The 16,465-nt window shown below is 41.1% G+C and overlaps 1 protein-coding gene across 1 annotated transcript in view; it reads right to left on the bottom strand.

The window, feature by feature from the left end:
• Nucleotides 1-2,771: 2,771 nt before the first annotated feature.
• The window catches only part of LOC102108571 (netrin-4-like), a 41,242-nt gene continuing 27,548 nt past the window's right edge, over nt 2,772-16,465 (bottom strand). The window contains exons 5-10 of the mRNA XM_005522061.3: nt 15,980-16,168; nt 8,152-8,365; nt 7,289-7,425; nt 6,636-6,704; nt 5,336-5,506; nt 2,772-4,855 (exon numbers count right to left, since the gene is read on the bottom strand). Coding sequence (XP_005522118.1) covers nt 4,719-4,855; nt 5,336-5,506; nt 6,636-6,704; nt 7,289-7,425; nt 8,152-8,365; nt 15,980-16,168 — 917 coding nt within the window. The 3' untranslated portion in view covers nt 2,772-4,718. The remainder of the gene's footprint in view (nt 4,856-5,335; nt 5,507-6,635; nt 6,705-7,288; nt 7,426-8,151; nt 8,366-15,979; nt 16,169-16,465) is intronic.

Here is a 16,465-nt window from a genome sequence, read left to right as displayed (position 1 = left end):
GGCATGGGAAGCCAAGTGCCAAGTTAACCTGAGTAAACGGGCACAAAAGCAGCAGAGATAAACTTTGGCACATAGGCAGTTGGGCCACGCAAATGAAATCTTAGGCAATACATGAACACTGGGCACCAGATTAAAAAAAAATCACATGCACCCAAGCTTCTGGTTGTTCAAATGGAAATCTAGTGCACTCTCTGTGAGGAAGCTTTGAAGGGGTGCTCTGTTCTAACCAGTTGCCTCTTTTCTTTTTTGCTGTGCTTTTCTTCCCCACATTGCTTTTGTGCTCTAACCAGTTAAGATTTATCCTCTGCAACTGTATTTGTAGCAATCTGTGTGCAAAACAAAATGTGAGAATCTTGGCCTACAGTAGGTAGAGAGACATGCACCTAATACTGACAGAGGGAGCATGGAGCATAATCTGACACGTTTGAAGGTGTGTTTAGGATGGGCTTGGTAACCTGTTGTGCTGCATCCAGTACAAATATGAAATATGTATAAGGATCTTACACCAGAAACTGTGAAAAGCACTGTGTAATGTGTTTGAAGTGTTTTGAGAAAGGAAGCAATAGTTTTAATCATAAATAGTTCTTTGTGGAATTTTTTTATTTTTTTGCTATGTAAACTCAGTTTTGAATGCATAGATAATGTAACTCCTTGTTTCTGTTTCCCAGCATTGCTTCATTTGTGTGATTTTCCTCCTATAGTTACATGGTACCATTTTTAAATCTAAAATCAACCAGTGGTTTTTAATATATAATAAAAATTATAAAATGATCCTTGGCAATATGTGACAAGCTTGTGAAATAAGCAGATGATAAGTTGCATTTTTATTGTGTGGATACAAAACTTACAGCTGCATATTTCTTGTTTTAATGTGTTTCTTATTTTATATATATATTTTATAAATAATGTCTTGGTTCTCTTCCTGCCATCACTGAGCTACTGGTTCTTGGACAGAGAGTAATAGATTCAAATGGGTTTGAGTAATTGTGTTGATAGAGTAATTTCATAATGATTTTATATTATCAGGTGGTTTTTTCAAGCCATGGGTGCTGCTGTGTCAAGTCACAAGCAGTCATTGGGGGATATAGAAAGCTTTCATTATGAAAGAATTGCTCTTTAATTTGTGCCTTTTGATTCTTGTCCTGTAAAAGCTGATGTGCTGAGTGTGATTAAATGTTTATAAAAGTTTAGCTAAAAGAAACTGTTAACCATGCATGAAGCACTTCTGGATGTTTTAGAATATGTTTCCAATACAAGTTACTTAGCCCAAACAGTTTCATGCAGATAGAATTCCAGTTGAATTTTTTCTGTTTAGTTTTTAGAATAAAAGACATGTTTTTAATTTTATTCACCCTACAGACCTACCACTGCTCCCAAAATACTCCCTTGTAACATATTGCTGTGAATAATACTCCAGATTTTCAGTTTTAACCATACTTCAGTTTTTGCACACCCTTGTCCTTCTGGTGCAGTGGTGAAACAATCTCAGCTTTTGAAAGCTGTGTGGATTGTTATCAGCTGGCTGCAATTCCTGCATGATTCATATATAACTTGTTAGGATGGGATTGTTCCTGCAGTCAAACTGGAATCAGTGGTGCATGTATCACATATCCTGATGTAGGTAAAGATTGCCTCTAAAACTTGTCTCTTTTAGTTGATCCTTTAAAAAACTCATATATTCTAAAATGTAAAAAAGTTCTGAAAAATAGTTAAAATTAGACAAAACTGCATTTTCAGGATTAAAAGTTACTCAGTAGATTTTCTGCTGTTCTCTGCTGTACAGCCTGACGGCATTGCAGAGACCTGACTTCAGCCTGTGTGTAGTAACTTTCCTGGAGGTATGACCTTGCTTCAGGTGCAAAAAGAAACTTTTTTTCTTCCTTCCTTCCTGCAAAAGGAAGGATGAACTAAATGATGGCTAGAAGGAGACGTTTATCTTGCAGGCCATTGTAGGGATCATTAGATCTGGGGATCTGGCAGGGCTGTTTTGGAAACAAGATCTATATCCCATGCAGTTCTGACTGAGGGTGTCCTTGTTAAACCTGACAGCGATGTCTCCTGTTTATCTGAGGCACTGATCTGATCACACGTCAATGAACCTACTTATTCCTAGGGAAATAAAAAAAGGAATTTGTATGCTTCTAGACTCTTGTTTTACCTCATTAAAATTCTATCAGTGTTAGTGTGGGACAGTATAGAGAATACCATGCCTTCTGTGGTAGCTCTTTTAATTTACTATGTACGACCTGCTTGCTTCTTCTGACAAATGTGCAACAGCTTTTCCTAGGAGGTCAGTTGTCATCTTTTACTCTCATTTTCATTTCAAGTGCACTGCAGAAAAAAATAACTTTTTCCCTCTCAAAAGTCTCATGGTGATCAGTTTAGACTTTCCCATCATCACTAGCTGTTCTAATGTGATTTGTGCAATCCATTTCTATTTATTCTTATTTTCAGACAGGCTACCTGGATTATAGCACAGCAGACCAAAGACTGCACAGGATAGCTCTGTGTGAATTGAAACTCTATTCTTTCATTTTTCTTCTCTGTGAACTCAGAGATGCCTGTTTAGCAGAAATAGTGATACCAGTAAAAAAGTCAAATTGCAGTCAATTTTAGAGAAAGCTATGTGTATATATCAAATACTTTTGAGATACCTGAAATGTATGAAATATGTGATGTATTGATTGTTTGCATACCACTGTGTTCCATTTGGTAGTCATTAATCACTGTATTATCATAGGCCCCAAGAGAACACACCAGGGCATCAATACTCTTGTTCCAAGTTGTATTTCCACTAGCAGTAGCTAGTAATGCTAGTAAATGACTGTGTCAAAAATCAATTTTCATTCACAGAAGAGAACTATACAGATGTTTACCCTCCCCACAAAATCACCAGTCTGGCACAAAAAGTGGAAGAGAGGTGTTTGCTTTAATACGGTGCTGACTATAAACCAACATGGAATATCCTCATTGTCATTAAATAAGATCCCCTACAGGTAAATTGGCCTCTGTTGAAAAGCACATTCCTTTGTTTAATTCTAAACCTACACTTGAATTTCATTCCTTGTGAGAGACCCTTTGAGATCAGACTGTAAATTCATATACAGGTTCTTTATTGAAATTTGAAAGAGAAGTAGTTAATCTTTTTGTTGTGAGGCAATTTCTGGAGTCAGTAAAGAAAGCAGTTGCTGGGCTCCTAATTTCGTAAGGCTGCCATTTCAAATTCTGCCAAATGCCTTGGTTAAAAAATGTTTTATTGCATTAATTAAATAGCTTGTTGGAGATGCCACATTGTTGGATACCACTTTAGGTAACAACAAATAAATAATGAAGTGAGAGGGGGAAAGCAATGGAGGAAGGGAAATTTCCTGAAAAGGAGGGAGGAAGAAACACTAGAAACACTGTTTATATCCTGTTGGGAAACAAATCAGAGCTTTTTTTTTATTTGCCAAAGATCTGCCTGTCATCCATTTCCAAATGAGCTGAGGATTTTTCTGCTTCATTTGGTTGTGAGTCCTTAAACAGGGGACACAGGTCTCCAACTGCAATTTCCTCAAAATTCTGTGTTAGGGAAGAACTTAAGTAGCCTATCTCATGATTACTATAGGGTAAAATTGATTTAGAAAGAATGTTTTTGCAGAGCAGAACTAATTTTACCTGGAGTGCAAATGTTACTACTCCTGTACTTTTGCAGAGGGAGAAATAATCCTCAGGCACTATGGGAAAGAAGAAGAGCTTCTGCATCTTACCCCGAAGTGTGACCAAGAGAAATAAAGCACAATGAAAGCATCAAGTGCAATTGAAGGTCAGTGGTCTTGAGCACAGTTGGAACAGCCAGGTTGCTTCCCCAGAACTACAGCTTACCTCCTTTGATACATGCTCCAGCCAATAAATTTACCACCTGTTTCTGCTTTGTAGCTTTTGTATCATCACCATTTCAACATGAGAGCAGCTGCTCTTTCCTCACTTTGGCTTTTTCCTATAATTAAGGTTTATTTGCAGTTATTGCTGTGAAACCTTTGTGGTGTTACAGACTAAGTACTACAGCAAAGAGCTGCATTTGGAATGGAGTTTGAGCCAAGGTGTCTGCTGCAGCAGAGCTCAGCAGTAAGCATTGATGGTAGCAGTGCACATCTCTAAAGGACACTGTCCCAAGATAAGTCACGTTTGTTTCTGGTCAGCAGCAGGATAATATTCTCTTCTAGAAAGCAGCCCATTATATTGGCATAACTGCAGTCTGATGGTAAATCAGTTTGAGCTCTCTTATAGTCTTATTTAGTATTATGCCACTTGTAAAGCTGAAAGAAGTTGAGCTGAAAGAAGTTGCTGCCTTTTAGTGGTCACTTATAAAGAAAATTACACCCCAATAATGAATGTATTATGAAAGCAGTTTATGCATATTAATATCAGACTGATCTGAAGTATGGAAACACTAATCCATATCTTTAGTTTTGCCTTGTAAAATGATTCTGGGTGGAATCCGGCTCAAGTGTAGAACTGACTTGTGATCTATATATGATGCACTAGGTAATTTTGTATGATAATGCTGTGTATTTAAAAAAAAAAGTAGTCATGTCCCAAGTTTCCTGTCTAATCACATGAAAGGAGGGATGGCAAGTCTGTTTTCCTCATTTCATGGGAATGCATGAACTAACTACACCTTTCACTGCAGTGTTACTAAAAGGCAAAGTCCAGCACTGTAACTTCTGAAGCAGAAATTATTTGCATCCAGTTCGAAGAATATCTGATACTTGTTTTCCCAAATATGCCTTCCAGGGTTTCACCAGGCTGTTCATGTTCACAAGGAGTTTGCCAGTCCTAGAGTCCTCCTGGCCTGCTATAAGATAGTCAGTACCTAATTCAAAAGGAGAAAAAAAAAAAAGAAAAAGGGAAAGCCCTTAGTTAGAGAATAGAATAAGAAAGAACCAAACCAGAATTTCTCTGTTCAATATGGACCTGGCATACAGCAGCTTTGCCAATTTCATCCATTTTATGCATGCGCCATCACATGTGTATATGTCCATGTGCATACTATCACTGCTGCCTGGGCACACAGTGTGTGTTCACTGGTGTCAGGACTCTGTGCTCAGGGGTTACAGCTACAAATTGATTTCCTTCCAGAGGTTCTGCACACAGATCTGCTGGGATGTGGCAGCTGCTGCCTTTGCCCCCCTCCTGCCATTGCCACCCTCCTTGAGAACCATGAGCTGGAAAGCAAACATGCTTTGGTGGGGATGAATCAAAGGATGCTTCCCCAGGAAGGCTGATCACAGCTGATATTCCTAAGCACTGTTTACAGGGGTAGCAAAACCCCCAGTGAGCATTTTGTCCTTACCAGGATTGAGAATGGGACATGTACAGCCCCTGTTGGTCCAGGATTCTGGGTAAATGCTTCTGTTACTCCGAGCAATTTTCACTTTGCCTGATTTCAGGACCTTCTTCACTTTCACAACAACTTCTGCATGGGTCCCTTTGTCATGAGCAGATAGGATTCTTGCTTTTATTACTGCCAGAGAACATATCCAAATAGAGACCAACTGTGAATTTCTAAATGAATTTTGGTTAATGCTGCTAAAAGGTAGAATTTTAACACCTTGAAAGAAGACAGGGAAAAAACCCCAAAGTGCAGTTGTACAGAAAGTACAGTGCTTGTCCACTTCACTGATGGATCTTTTAAATAAATCTGGGGAAAAAACCTGGATTTTTCTTTTTAAGTAGTTAACTCATCCTTTCACCATGTTATTCAGCAACTATATTTTAATGGGTTGATGTCAAACACTTTGAAATTCTAGGAAAGCACTTGCACATATACAAAAGGAAAGGTGAAAAACCCCAACCAGCAGCTACCAGTCTGATTTCAAGTGCACTGATTCTACACTTTTCATTTCCAGTTTGAAAACTTCAGTGTTTTGCTTTAAGTCTGGCCTCTCAAAAATTCTGTCCTGTGAGAAGGGACTGCCTACAGGAAGGAAGACAGGAATTTTCCCATCAGGCATGTCACATGACTAAAATTCCACGATTGCACAAAAACCAGAAGTACTTTTGTTTTGTGGTCCAACACCTGGTTGCCATGATAAATTTCTGTTCCTTTTAATTTAGTAGGATCCCATAGCTTTTTAGCATGACAGGCTCACGTTGACCAGCCCCTCAAGCGGGCTTTGTTGTTTCCTGGCACAAGCACATCAAACCTCTGGATCCCAGAGCTTTCCTTTCTTGCTTCATGTGATGGCATGAACCAGGTGTTCATAAACAAGTTTTAAATACATTCTTGGTAAATGAGCATGGCTATTGGAACCTACATAATGACTGCAAAAGCAATGACATTTCAGATGTGAGGTTTTTTATCATTTTTTTCTTGATGTAGAGGCCAATCATTCCACTGAGTATTATTCTAGCACCCCTCCTGCTGTAAAGAGGGAAATGAATTGATGGGAAGGAGACACCACAGAGTTTTGCACAAAAAATGCTTTTAAGTTCTGATCAGAAGTTGGACATGTCACTAGACAAAATTCAGAAGAAATTCTACCTCTCAGGACTTAACCAATCCTGTCATTTTTTCACAGCTATCAGTTAACAATATGCATTGTGGGAACATTGTGAAATGATCATAGCTTGGGGGCATGTTACCCACTTACCATAGGCATATTTCATTTGGCAGAAGTCACTGACGCTTCCAAGCACCTTTTCTTTGCACACACACTTTTCTAGCAGGAAAACCCCAGAACACAAAAGGTTGGAGAAGAGCCAGGACATGAGAGAGGAAAGAAGAGCAAACAGTCGTCAGTTATAAAGTTAGATAGTTACAGTTCCCATAATCTATATGGACCTTAAGCATAAGTTGAAGAGTGATCTCAGTTATTTGCAAATGTGTTTCTTGTTATATGATAAAATAATTACTCTGAAATCTGATCAGTACTGTCAAGTAAAATGCAGCCCACATGAGGTCTGTTGTACAGTTAATAAACTGATCCTAATGAGATTTGTAAGAATCAGATCCAGCTGTAAATCATGTAAGTAATGAGACCTTTGTTTGATCCCATAACCTAAGAAATGCTGATCCTTCCTGGTATTAAGGAAATATCCGTCTCAGAAAGGTCAAGCTATGCAGTAAGTGGCACTGTTACCTCTGCCAAGCCACCAGTGATGGTAACTGCTGGTCTTTACAGGGCAGGCAAAACTGAGAACTATTTAAACACTACAGACAAGCTGGAGATGAGTGGGGCAGACCCAGTCAGGGTGGAGGGCTGGAAGAACTGGCAACTAAATGTTCCCAAACTCTGGGCTGTACCTGGGTGCCTCAGTGCAGAGAATCCCTGCTCGTGGTCGTTCCATTTCCACTCCTCTTCACTCTCGTTGGTTGGAGTTTGGATGAGGTGTGGGACTTGTCCCCCGATGGGGATGTTAAAGAGGGGCTCGCTCTCATAGCTGGGGGACACATAAACCACAGCACTGAGTTAGGGCACCACAGGGGTGGGAAACAAACAAACAGCTGCCTTTGCCTGTACCCAGACTGATGAGCTTTCTTCAGACGGGGAGTGCAAATACGAACAAGACTTCATGGCAGATAGAGAGATCACGAGGTCTAGGCTTTTGTTTAGGCCTCCCACTGCTGACTTAGTGTTTTTTAAAGTGCCTATAAACTGGGTGGTTTTTGCTTACGTTTGTTTGTTTTTAGGGAATTATGTAACTTAATGACCACTTGTTGATGTCACCAGGATCTGAGGACAGCTTGCAGGAGTGCAACTGCTCAGCAAATCACAGGATTTTTGATTAATACCTGTCTGGGGTACAGATGCCTGGCCCTCTAGAAACAAACAGGAGACTGTAGTTCATTTTACCCTGGGCACAGATGAGAGGCAGGCTCTTCAGACTCCTCCATCTATTTCCAAAGCAAAGATGTGTTTAAAGACCATGCACATATTTCCAGGGGGTTTTGTAAATGCCTATTATTACTGCAAAGATTCATCTGTTCAAGATTGCCTTGGATAACGCAGTGGACTTAAAGGTATTAATGTAACCTAAGAAACCTTTTATGATTTACAACCACCTTTTCAAATGATTGTGCACTCCAATTTTTGTTAGTATTTGTTAGTGTTTGTTTCATTTCACAGAGTCCCATCTCAAAGTGAGCCTGGAGCAGGGGTTCTTTACCCATTGGAGCAGGTCCCAGTGCGTGGGTCGCAGTCCCTGGCGCAGTCACAGGGCCGACAGCCGTCTTCCCCAAAGCCCCAGTAGCCCACGAGGCACCTGTCACAGTTGGGCCCCGCCACTCCTGGTTTGCAGTAGCAGAATCCTGTTCTGGGGTGGCATCTCCAGCTGCTGCTGAACGTGGCGTTGGCTGAACCCAAGGGCTGGCAGGCACAGGCTATGGACACACAGCAAGAGACAATTCAAATTATGTGCCATGGGGTCAGCTGGGGAAGTGACATTTTTGCAAGGCTGATAAACTCGTACCCTCTTCCTCATCCGGTTTTAAGCCAGGACCAGTAAACATTGCACTTCATTTGCATTTTTTTTTCCTTTTTAATTTGTTAGGCAAACCAAAACAAGTACAACTGAGCATTTGTACATGAAAGTCAGTTCTTCCCTACGATGGAAATCGTGATCCCACAGGGTTTTGAAATGATACCAGGAAGCCCTCTCTGTGTGTTTATTTTTAAAGGGCTTGAAGGTGATTCACTTTAAAAGTGTTTTGCAGAAAGTTTCACTTGCAAGGACAAGATAAAGTTTTATAGCTATTGCCTACATTGCCTTTCCTGTAAACACAGAAATTACAAAACTACTGTTTCCTCTGGGGTAGATGCAGCTTATACAGGTGGTTCAGATGACCTGAAACATATTTTCAAGTTCTGCCTCCAAAGAATGCACAAATTTCCTTCAGTTCCTTTCTACAGTGCTAAACATCACACCATGCAGTACTGTATGTGTTTAAAGAAGCTGAAGATCTTTTTTTGCAAATGCAAGAGCAGATTTTTTAAAGGAAGGCAAGCAGAATGAGAGAAGACCTCTAAACTTACTAGATATATTTTACATGTAGCTGAAGAAGAGCAAATAGGAGGAAAAAACCTCCAAATCTTTCAAATGCTGTTGCCAGTTTGACACCAGCCTAGCAACTCAAAGTAATTTGGCAGGAAAACAGCTATTTCTGTGGGCATCTCTTCCTGCACAGACAATAAATTGTCATAATCCCACACCACTGGTACATTCCTGATGTGACAGCATCAGGGAGGGATACACATAGAGCTGCAAGCACGGTTGACTCCTCTCCATCAGGGCAGAACCTGGCTGGGATGGTTAAGCCTCATGTCAACAGCTCTGCAGAAGTAAAATACAAGCAGTAAACAAATCCATTCTGATGTTCAGACAAGTTTGATCAAAATGAGAACTGAGCTGAACTCCAGGACTTGATATTTCAGCTCTCTTTTGTATTAAGGAAGCAGCATGCCCTGCCTTTTACTTGTAGCAGACTGAAAAGGTCATGCATCACTACTTCATCCATCTGGAAGAGGGCAGAGATAAAAATCGTGTGGCTAAGGCCTGCTTTTACAGAGATTTTCAGTTAAATGTTGGACACCCAAGGTGTTTAGATAGCTTGGATCAGAGGCCAGCCTTTTTGGATGCTTATTTGAACCAAACATGATCTCCAAAACTTTTGAAGTTTGCCTGTCATTGTCTCAGATCAAACTACTTTTCTTCATGAGCTCACAGATAAGAGACCAAATGATCACTGATCCCACACAACGCTTTCCAAGGGGAAAGGGGCAAATATATGACTAAAGAGAGTTTAAAATGTAGCAGGGACAGATTCACTTTCATCTGCAACCTCCTATTTGAAACTCAGAAAAAGAGAAATGCCTTTTGAAAACAGTACAAGAAGAAGGGCGAACAATTTTGTTTAAAGGGCATTTCTCTTATGATCTGCTTACCGTATAGTTATTTTTTTTTCCCTTGCCCTGTGTTCTTTATGCCAATAATTTTAATAATATTATTATACTGCTGTGGATGGATCTGGGCCCGTTGTGCTCAGGGGACACTAGCACAACAGCCTAGGGACAGAAATGCCACGTGCTGTCATGGGCAATGTGCTGGGCACAATGGGCAGGCTGGCGGAGGGCAGCAGCCTCGCCTGCCTGCCACAAAGCAGCCTCGACTTTGGGAGCAAACCCAGGGCTTGTGCTGTCAGCTCTGGAGAGCAGGTGTAACACTGAAGTGCTCATTAGTCCTGACAGGTTCAAAGGCATGGTCTGATTTTTTTGCTGCTAAACTTGATTTCAGCCCCCACCCCATTTTTGCAGGGCTGACTACATCACCCTAAAAAAGAACCTCTTGGTTTGTCAGTCACTGAAAACAATGGATGTCATAGATTTGGAGATAAGGAGGGGAAACACCCTTCCTTTATTGCAGACAGGTTTGAGAGACAAAGAGTAAGAGTTTGTCAACATCAGGGTTATTCGAATCCAGTTTGTTTTCACTGTAATATTACTACATGTAGGATCTACCTGTGGAATTTTCACTTCAAATGCCTTAGATTTCTGCAACCTCTGGGTCTGTCTTTATCCCTCTTATTTCTAGTTTTCGGTTTTCATCAGTTAAGAGTCACTTAACAGATGGGTAACTCACATCATTAAACTACCTATCCCCAGCTGAGACTGGACTCTGATTCAGGAAGATGAGAACTTCTCCTATGCTATTCCTAAGGGAAAATATTACAGCACAGCGACTGACAGAAATGGTGAAAGCTGATGAGGAAGCAGAAAACAAAAGTGCCTTTTTTTTTTAATTATTTGGAGGCTACAGTTCAGTAAAAATAATGTTCCCAGATGAACAGTGGGACATATTCTCCAGTTAGAAACTGGGACAACTTCTGGTGGATGAGAAAGCAAGCTGAATCAATACATGTACAACACTTTCAGATGAGTTATACAAGTGGCTTGCAAACTCTTTACTCAGTCTGTGTTTATTTAGCATTTCAGCTTGGGTGGGTACATTGTTTGGCTTCCAGAGTATTACATCCAAAATCCCAGTTGTGCATCTAAGGTAACTCCTAAAATAAGAGCCCACATGTCACATGCTGAAGGGTCAGCTGTGGATGACTGAGTTTTTATCTGTTTAACAGTACCATAGGTTTACAAATAAATCTCACAATTAAAGAAACATAAAAACAAGTTTCCAAAACCTCACTATTTAACATTTTCCAGTTTTTGACAACCCTTTCCTGCTGCTTTTTGCTTCTTTTCTCCTGGCAAACATTCATTTTCTCTCAATCCACCTCCCTGTCTAACAAAACAGCAGCCGATGTGACAGTGGCCTTGTTTGTCAAAGGCATCATCAATTATGTTAGGGACGGTGTGCAGACAATCCTGGCTCAGAGCTGGGCGGTTTATTTTGGTTCTCCCCTTGACAGTAGTGCAGTGAAAAACATCATTTTACTTTAGAGTTGCCTATTGGTCACAGAGTATCATGAAGCATCCTCTTGCTTTTTAGTCTCACTCCCATACTAGGTTTTTGTGAGACACTACTGTAAAAGGGAGGAGACAAGAAATAATGAAAAATGAATAATTCATACTGCAATCCCCACTCAAGCTTGTCTGCCCTCAGCACAGCTGTCTTCCCCAAGTAATTAGACACAGATGTAAAATATAATATTGGTTCTAACAATACAGTCCCATCTTACAGCAAAATACCAGGTGCTCCACGCAAGTCAATAGCCTTTGAGGGATCTTGTATTAAACTTTTGTCTAATAATACTGCATAAGAGATAGCCAATCTGCTCACAGCTATTTGATATTAAAAAAAACAAAACGAAAACCAGGCAAAATGAAAAATCAGTCTTTTAGTCTGAAATATATACACGTGCATCTTGGGAGCGTATGATCAAACCAGTGTGATTTTTAAAGCATGTCAGGTGTGGGGATTGACTCTGCCAATGATGTTTCTTAAATGAAGGAAATAAGATAGACAGCTCTGTGTGTGGTCAGGGCTGATTAAGACAGACTTTGAACCAAGATGTGATGGGGCCTTTGTGATATTAGAATTAAAGTTCACTCCCTCTGCTCAGAAGTAAAAGGATGAGAAGCAGAGCCTTTCAGACCATGTGTGTGTGCATGTGCATCTGGGCACATTTTAATTTTCCAGCCTCGTTCTTTGAGTAAAAAAGCTTGTTTTCCTGGAGACCCTTTTTAATGGGTCTACATGCCTGCATTATTTTTAAGCTAAGCAAAGGGTGAGTACAAAAGATGGTGCCATTTCAGAAGGATCCCTTAAGCCTTGGAATAAGCCACAGGAAAGAGCCAAGGATACAGCAGCTTTTCTAACCATTGGTTAGGAAACAATTAGGCTTTTGAGTCAAAGCTCCCATACAAGTCTATATACAAACTACTTAATCCTGTGTTGTCACCCCCAATAACAGGCAGGTGTGTGCCTTGCTCTGAGACTCTTTTCATGCCTTTTTTTCTTTTTAATATAGATCTAAGCAGTGTCAAAACAAGGCTCTGCCCATGACCCGGCTCTCATTCATCCCAGCTGGTAGGAACAGGAGAAGCAAAGGGATCAGAGGCAGGCTACCTCTGCAGACAAAAAGGAATAGCAGATTCACACTTCCATATCAAATTTCATCACTTTTTTTTTTTTTCTGAGGGAATGTCTTTGCAGTGTCAGACTGGAGGGTCAGCTAAGGGTGGTTTAGATAGTGCCAGGGGATCCAATTGTTATACAACTTTTTTTTTTTCCCGAGCAGATTAAGAGAGAATGCTATTCATTATTATGACTAATGCTTAAAGACTGTTTCTGGGCCTGAGCAGTGTCGTGTTAACCTTCTGGGAGCCTGAGGGGGATGTCACAGCTGAACCTAGACTTTGCTTTGGATGGCAGAGCACTCTTCAAGCGTGCTTTCTCAAAGGGATTAGCACAGCATTTCATTCAGCTTTTTCATCAGACTTCCTTTCCCAGCTCAGTATCTACTGTACACAAGGGTCAAGTATTCATCTCCCATTGAAGGTTTTTTTTTTCCTCTGAGCTCAAAATGGGAAGATGGGCACTAGGTTGGTCTCACCAAAACCATCCATTCAGTCTGCTGTTTGCAGTTTATTACTGCTTTTCAACACTTGCTCACTGGGAGTGTTTTTCATTCAGTGTTGTTAGTCTGGTACTGTTTGCATGAATTTCTCAAAGTGAGATGATGTCTTGGAACTGGTACACTTCAATCCTAAAAAGCATGCTAATCCAGGAGAGGCAGCTCTTCAATTTATAATCAGCAGGCTGAGGTATGACAAAAATGTGTCTGGAGGTCCCATTTTCTAATATATTGGCAATGCTCAAAATAGAAACTTTCTTTGCTGAGTAACCAGAGTGGATTTTAGGGTCACACAACCTGAACAACTTGGACCAAACCAGATGAGGTTTACTGGCAATGCAAGTTTTCAACCTAAAGGATGCAGAAGAGGGTCTCTATCCTGCATGTCCTGCAGGAGGCTTTTCAGTTTAATGTTAGCTGATGATGGTCCTGGAAGAAAAAGCTTCCCTCTATCAAACTGAGTCTGTTCTAACCAAAGCCTGTCTCCATTGGTGTTTCTGGTTTTGCTGTCTCTGATAATAACCAAAGTAGTGAAGTGTTCCCTGAAAATTCTCTGCAGAGGTGCAGTGTAACATGAAGTACACACTTACTGCCTGCAAACCGCAGGGGGAAGGGTTTGGGGATCAGGACTTCCATCATACAAAGTACTGCCTAGTATGGTGATTTGTCAAATGTTATTGGGGGAATTCTCTTATTCTCTGCCTTAAATAAAAGGGAAAAGGCACAGATTAACCACCTCCTTCCCAGTTTTCTCTGAACTCTGCAGTTATATCCAGAGTACCTCCTATTCCCACAGAGGTACAAGCATCGTGCACACAGCTGCTGTAAAAGCCAAGTGGGCTGCATTGCCCTTTCCTTATATCTTGACATGGCAAGCATTCATGAATGTCTTTACACCCCTGGGAAAAGGTCCCATTGACTTGAATCATTCACAGATAGGGTCGTGTTTACCTTTGCTGCTGAATCAAACCCATTAAATTCATCTCAGCTAAGAGAAACTCTAGGCAGGCTAGGGATCCAGAGCACCTCTTAAGGAAATAGATATGTTTAGAGGGCAATTCAGTCCACCTGTTTCAGGCATCTACCTCAGACTGCAATAAATAATTCCCCAGAGGTCCCTCTGTTTCTCCACTGACAGAACAAGGAGCCTAGGAAAGACATATAACTTTCAGTGACTAAAGCAGGATGGCAGCTCTCTAGGCCTGAGCATGCAACTCAGAGTGGAGACAATTGCATTTGAGGGCCTTCTGCTGGCATCAGCACCTTCCCAGGTGAAAAGAACATTGTTGTGCCTGACTGGCACAACAGGAATAAAGCTCTTTCAACAAGGTAAATTTCTGAAGAGTTTTTCTTTTGCTATGCTGAATATTGGCAGGGGTTACTGAAAGACTTGTAACCAGACCAGACAAGAGAGGCAGACGTAGAGTCAAGGTCTGATTTCATCTAGGCAAGCAGTTCTAGGGTTTCCAGACAGATAGGCTGTATTTCCAAACAATGTTTTTTCCTCTTTGCTGCTTGCCAATGCTCCTTGACTTCAGCAGTTATCTAGTATTACACATGATGCTGGTTACTGCACCATCTCCCTGCTGCTCAGTGCAAGAGTTCATACACAGATTCTTTCAGGTGCTATAAGATTGAAAGCTAATCTTCTGGCACAACAATTTGTTCTCATTACAATATTTCCCTGTAGCAAATCTGCTCAGAGTAGAAACAGAAAGGGGCCACTATGGAACACTACAGGATACGGGGTGAGCCAGATACACTCACCCTCTGCCCCGTCTGCTGATCCATGTTCTATGATGAACATTATGAAAATGAGAAAAAAAGTTGTGTGGAAACAGTCTGCTGTCACCAAGTTCCAGTGGTAAGAAGGCAAAAGAGCAGAAACATTGGATGTGTTTGGCACAGAAGGTTTAAGCAATGTCACAGGACTCACAGACCTAGGGAGAGGAGTAACCTGAGTGTTTAGGAGGAGTCATGTTGAAGAACATTAAAAGGGTCAGAAAAGCTTCAAGACTCATTATGTCAGTGGCCAAGAGGTCAGATAACAGAGGATGAAGTTCTCTATGGTGATGCCTGAGCTATGGGGAAGGAAAATTATCCAAAAGGAAAAATGAAATTAGGTATATTGCTGGAAATAGCAACCTCTCAAACAGATGTGAGATAGAATCAGATATGTGAAGCCTGGCACGATACTCAGGAAATGTTTACTTTAAGTGAGGGAGATTTGGGCTCTTTGCCAGAGTGGCTGGGTGCAAGCTATCTTGATCCAGAGGCTGTACATCCTCTGTGCAGCCTTTAGTGCCTCTGTGCCCGAGACACACCCTAACACATTCTGCTGAAGTGCTAGTGATGCAATTTATTTGGGCACAGCACCCCATAACACAGCTGTAGAGTCCCAAGATAAGTCTGAATTCTGATGTATTTGTTCCCAAGTGAATACACACAGCCCTCCTCTACCTTCTGCATCCTTTATATGTATTTACGTGCACATAAATACTTTATATGTGTACATGTTGCACAACCAAATGGAATTTAACAATAGCTTGCACATAGGCTCACACAGCCTTGAGAGGTACAGAAAAAACCCCAGGTAAATAAAATGTGCCTCAAGAGAAAAGGAACCATATTAATTTAAAACCAAACATAAGAAGAACGTACCTTTCCTTGGGAAGCAATGCATTTGGAGTTATCACAAAAAACATTGTAATGGGAAAAATAGACACAAAAAATCAGGATGATTACCTTTGATCAAAACCCCCTGTCGTTTAGGAAAAGGATAGAAAGAAAAGATAGTAATACTCATGAGTTACCTCTATAGGAGTTACTGATTGGATAGAAATTATTTTGTTCTTTCAGTGAATCTTTCACCATTCATTTTTCACCTCATGTAACACGATCACTTACGTTTGCAGACCTCTGGAGAAGACATGGGCTTCCCTCTGTCCCGGTAAAAGCCTGGTTTGCACCTCTGGCACCGATGTCCCTCTGTGTTGTGCTTGCAGTTGTCACAGACTCCCCCACTGCGCTTCCCCGAGGCCAACCAAACGCTCAGGTCGAAGTGGCAGCTCTCGGTGTGGTTGTGACAGCGACACTCTGGTGAGGACAAGAGAATGTCCTTCAGGCCTTTAAACTGACACAGTAACCATGGTATCATTTTCAAAGCAAGCTGGCAGGAACGTGAGGGGGTGTAGCTACATGAAAACCCAATTTCTGGCTTGTAAATTCCCCTCCCCAATAGCCCCAGTGCAGAAAAACGAGCTGCACACTGAAGTTCTCCGTCAATGACCAGCAATTTATCCCCAGTTTCTGTAATGGCACCATTACTGTAAATCACAGAAGTCTTTGTGGGGGAGCTTTGCCTGAGAGCCTGGGTCAGTAAACTCCCTTCCA

This window comes from Pseudopodoces humilis, chromosome 13 (genome assembly GCF_049639895.1).
Source record: "Pseudopodoces humilis isolate 2021_Gansu_Grassland_sample_001 chromosome 13, ASM4963989v1, whole genome shotgun sequence".
Taxonomy (NCBI): domain Eukaryota; kingdom Metazoa; phylum Chordata; class Aves; order Passeriformes; family Paridae; genus Pseudopodoces; species Pseudopodoces humilis.
Note: the sequence above shows the minus strand (reverse complement) of the source record. Positions and strands in the feature narration are given on the sequence as shown.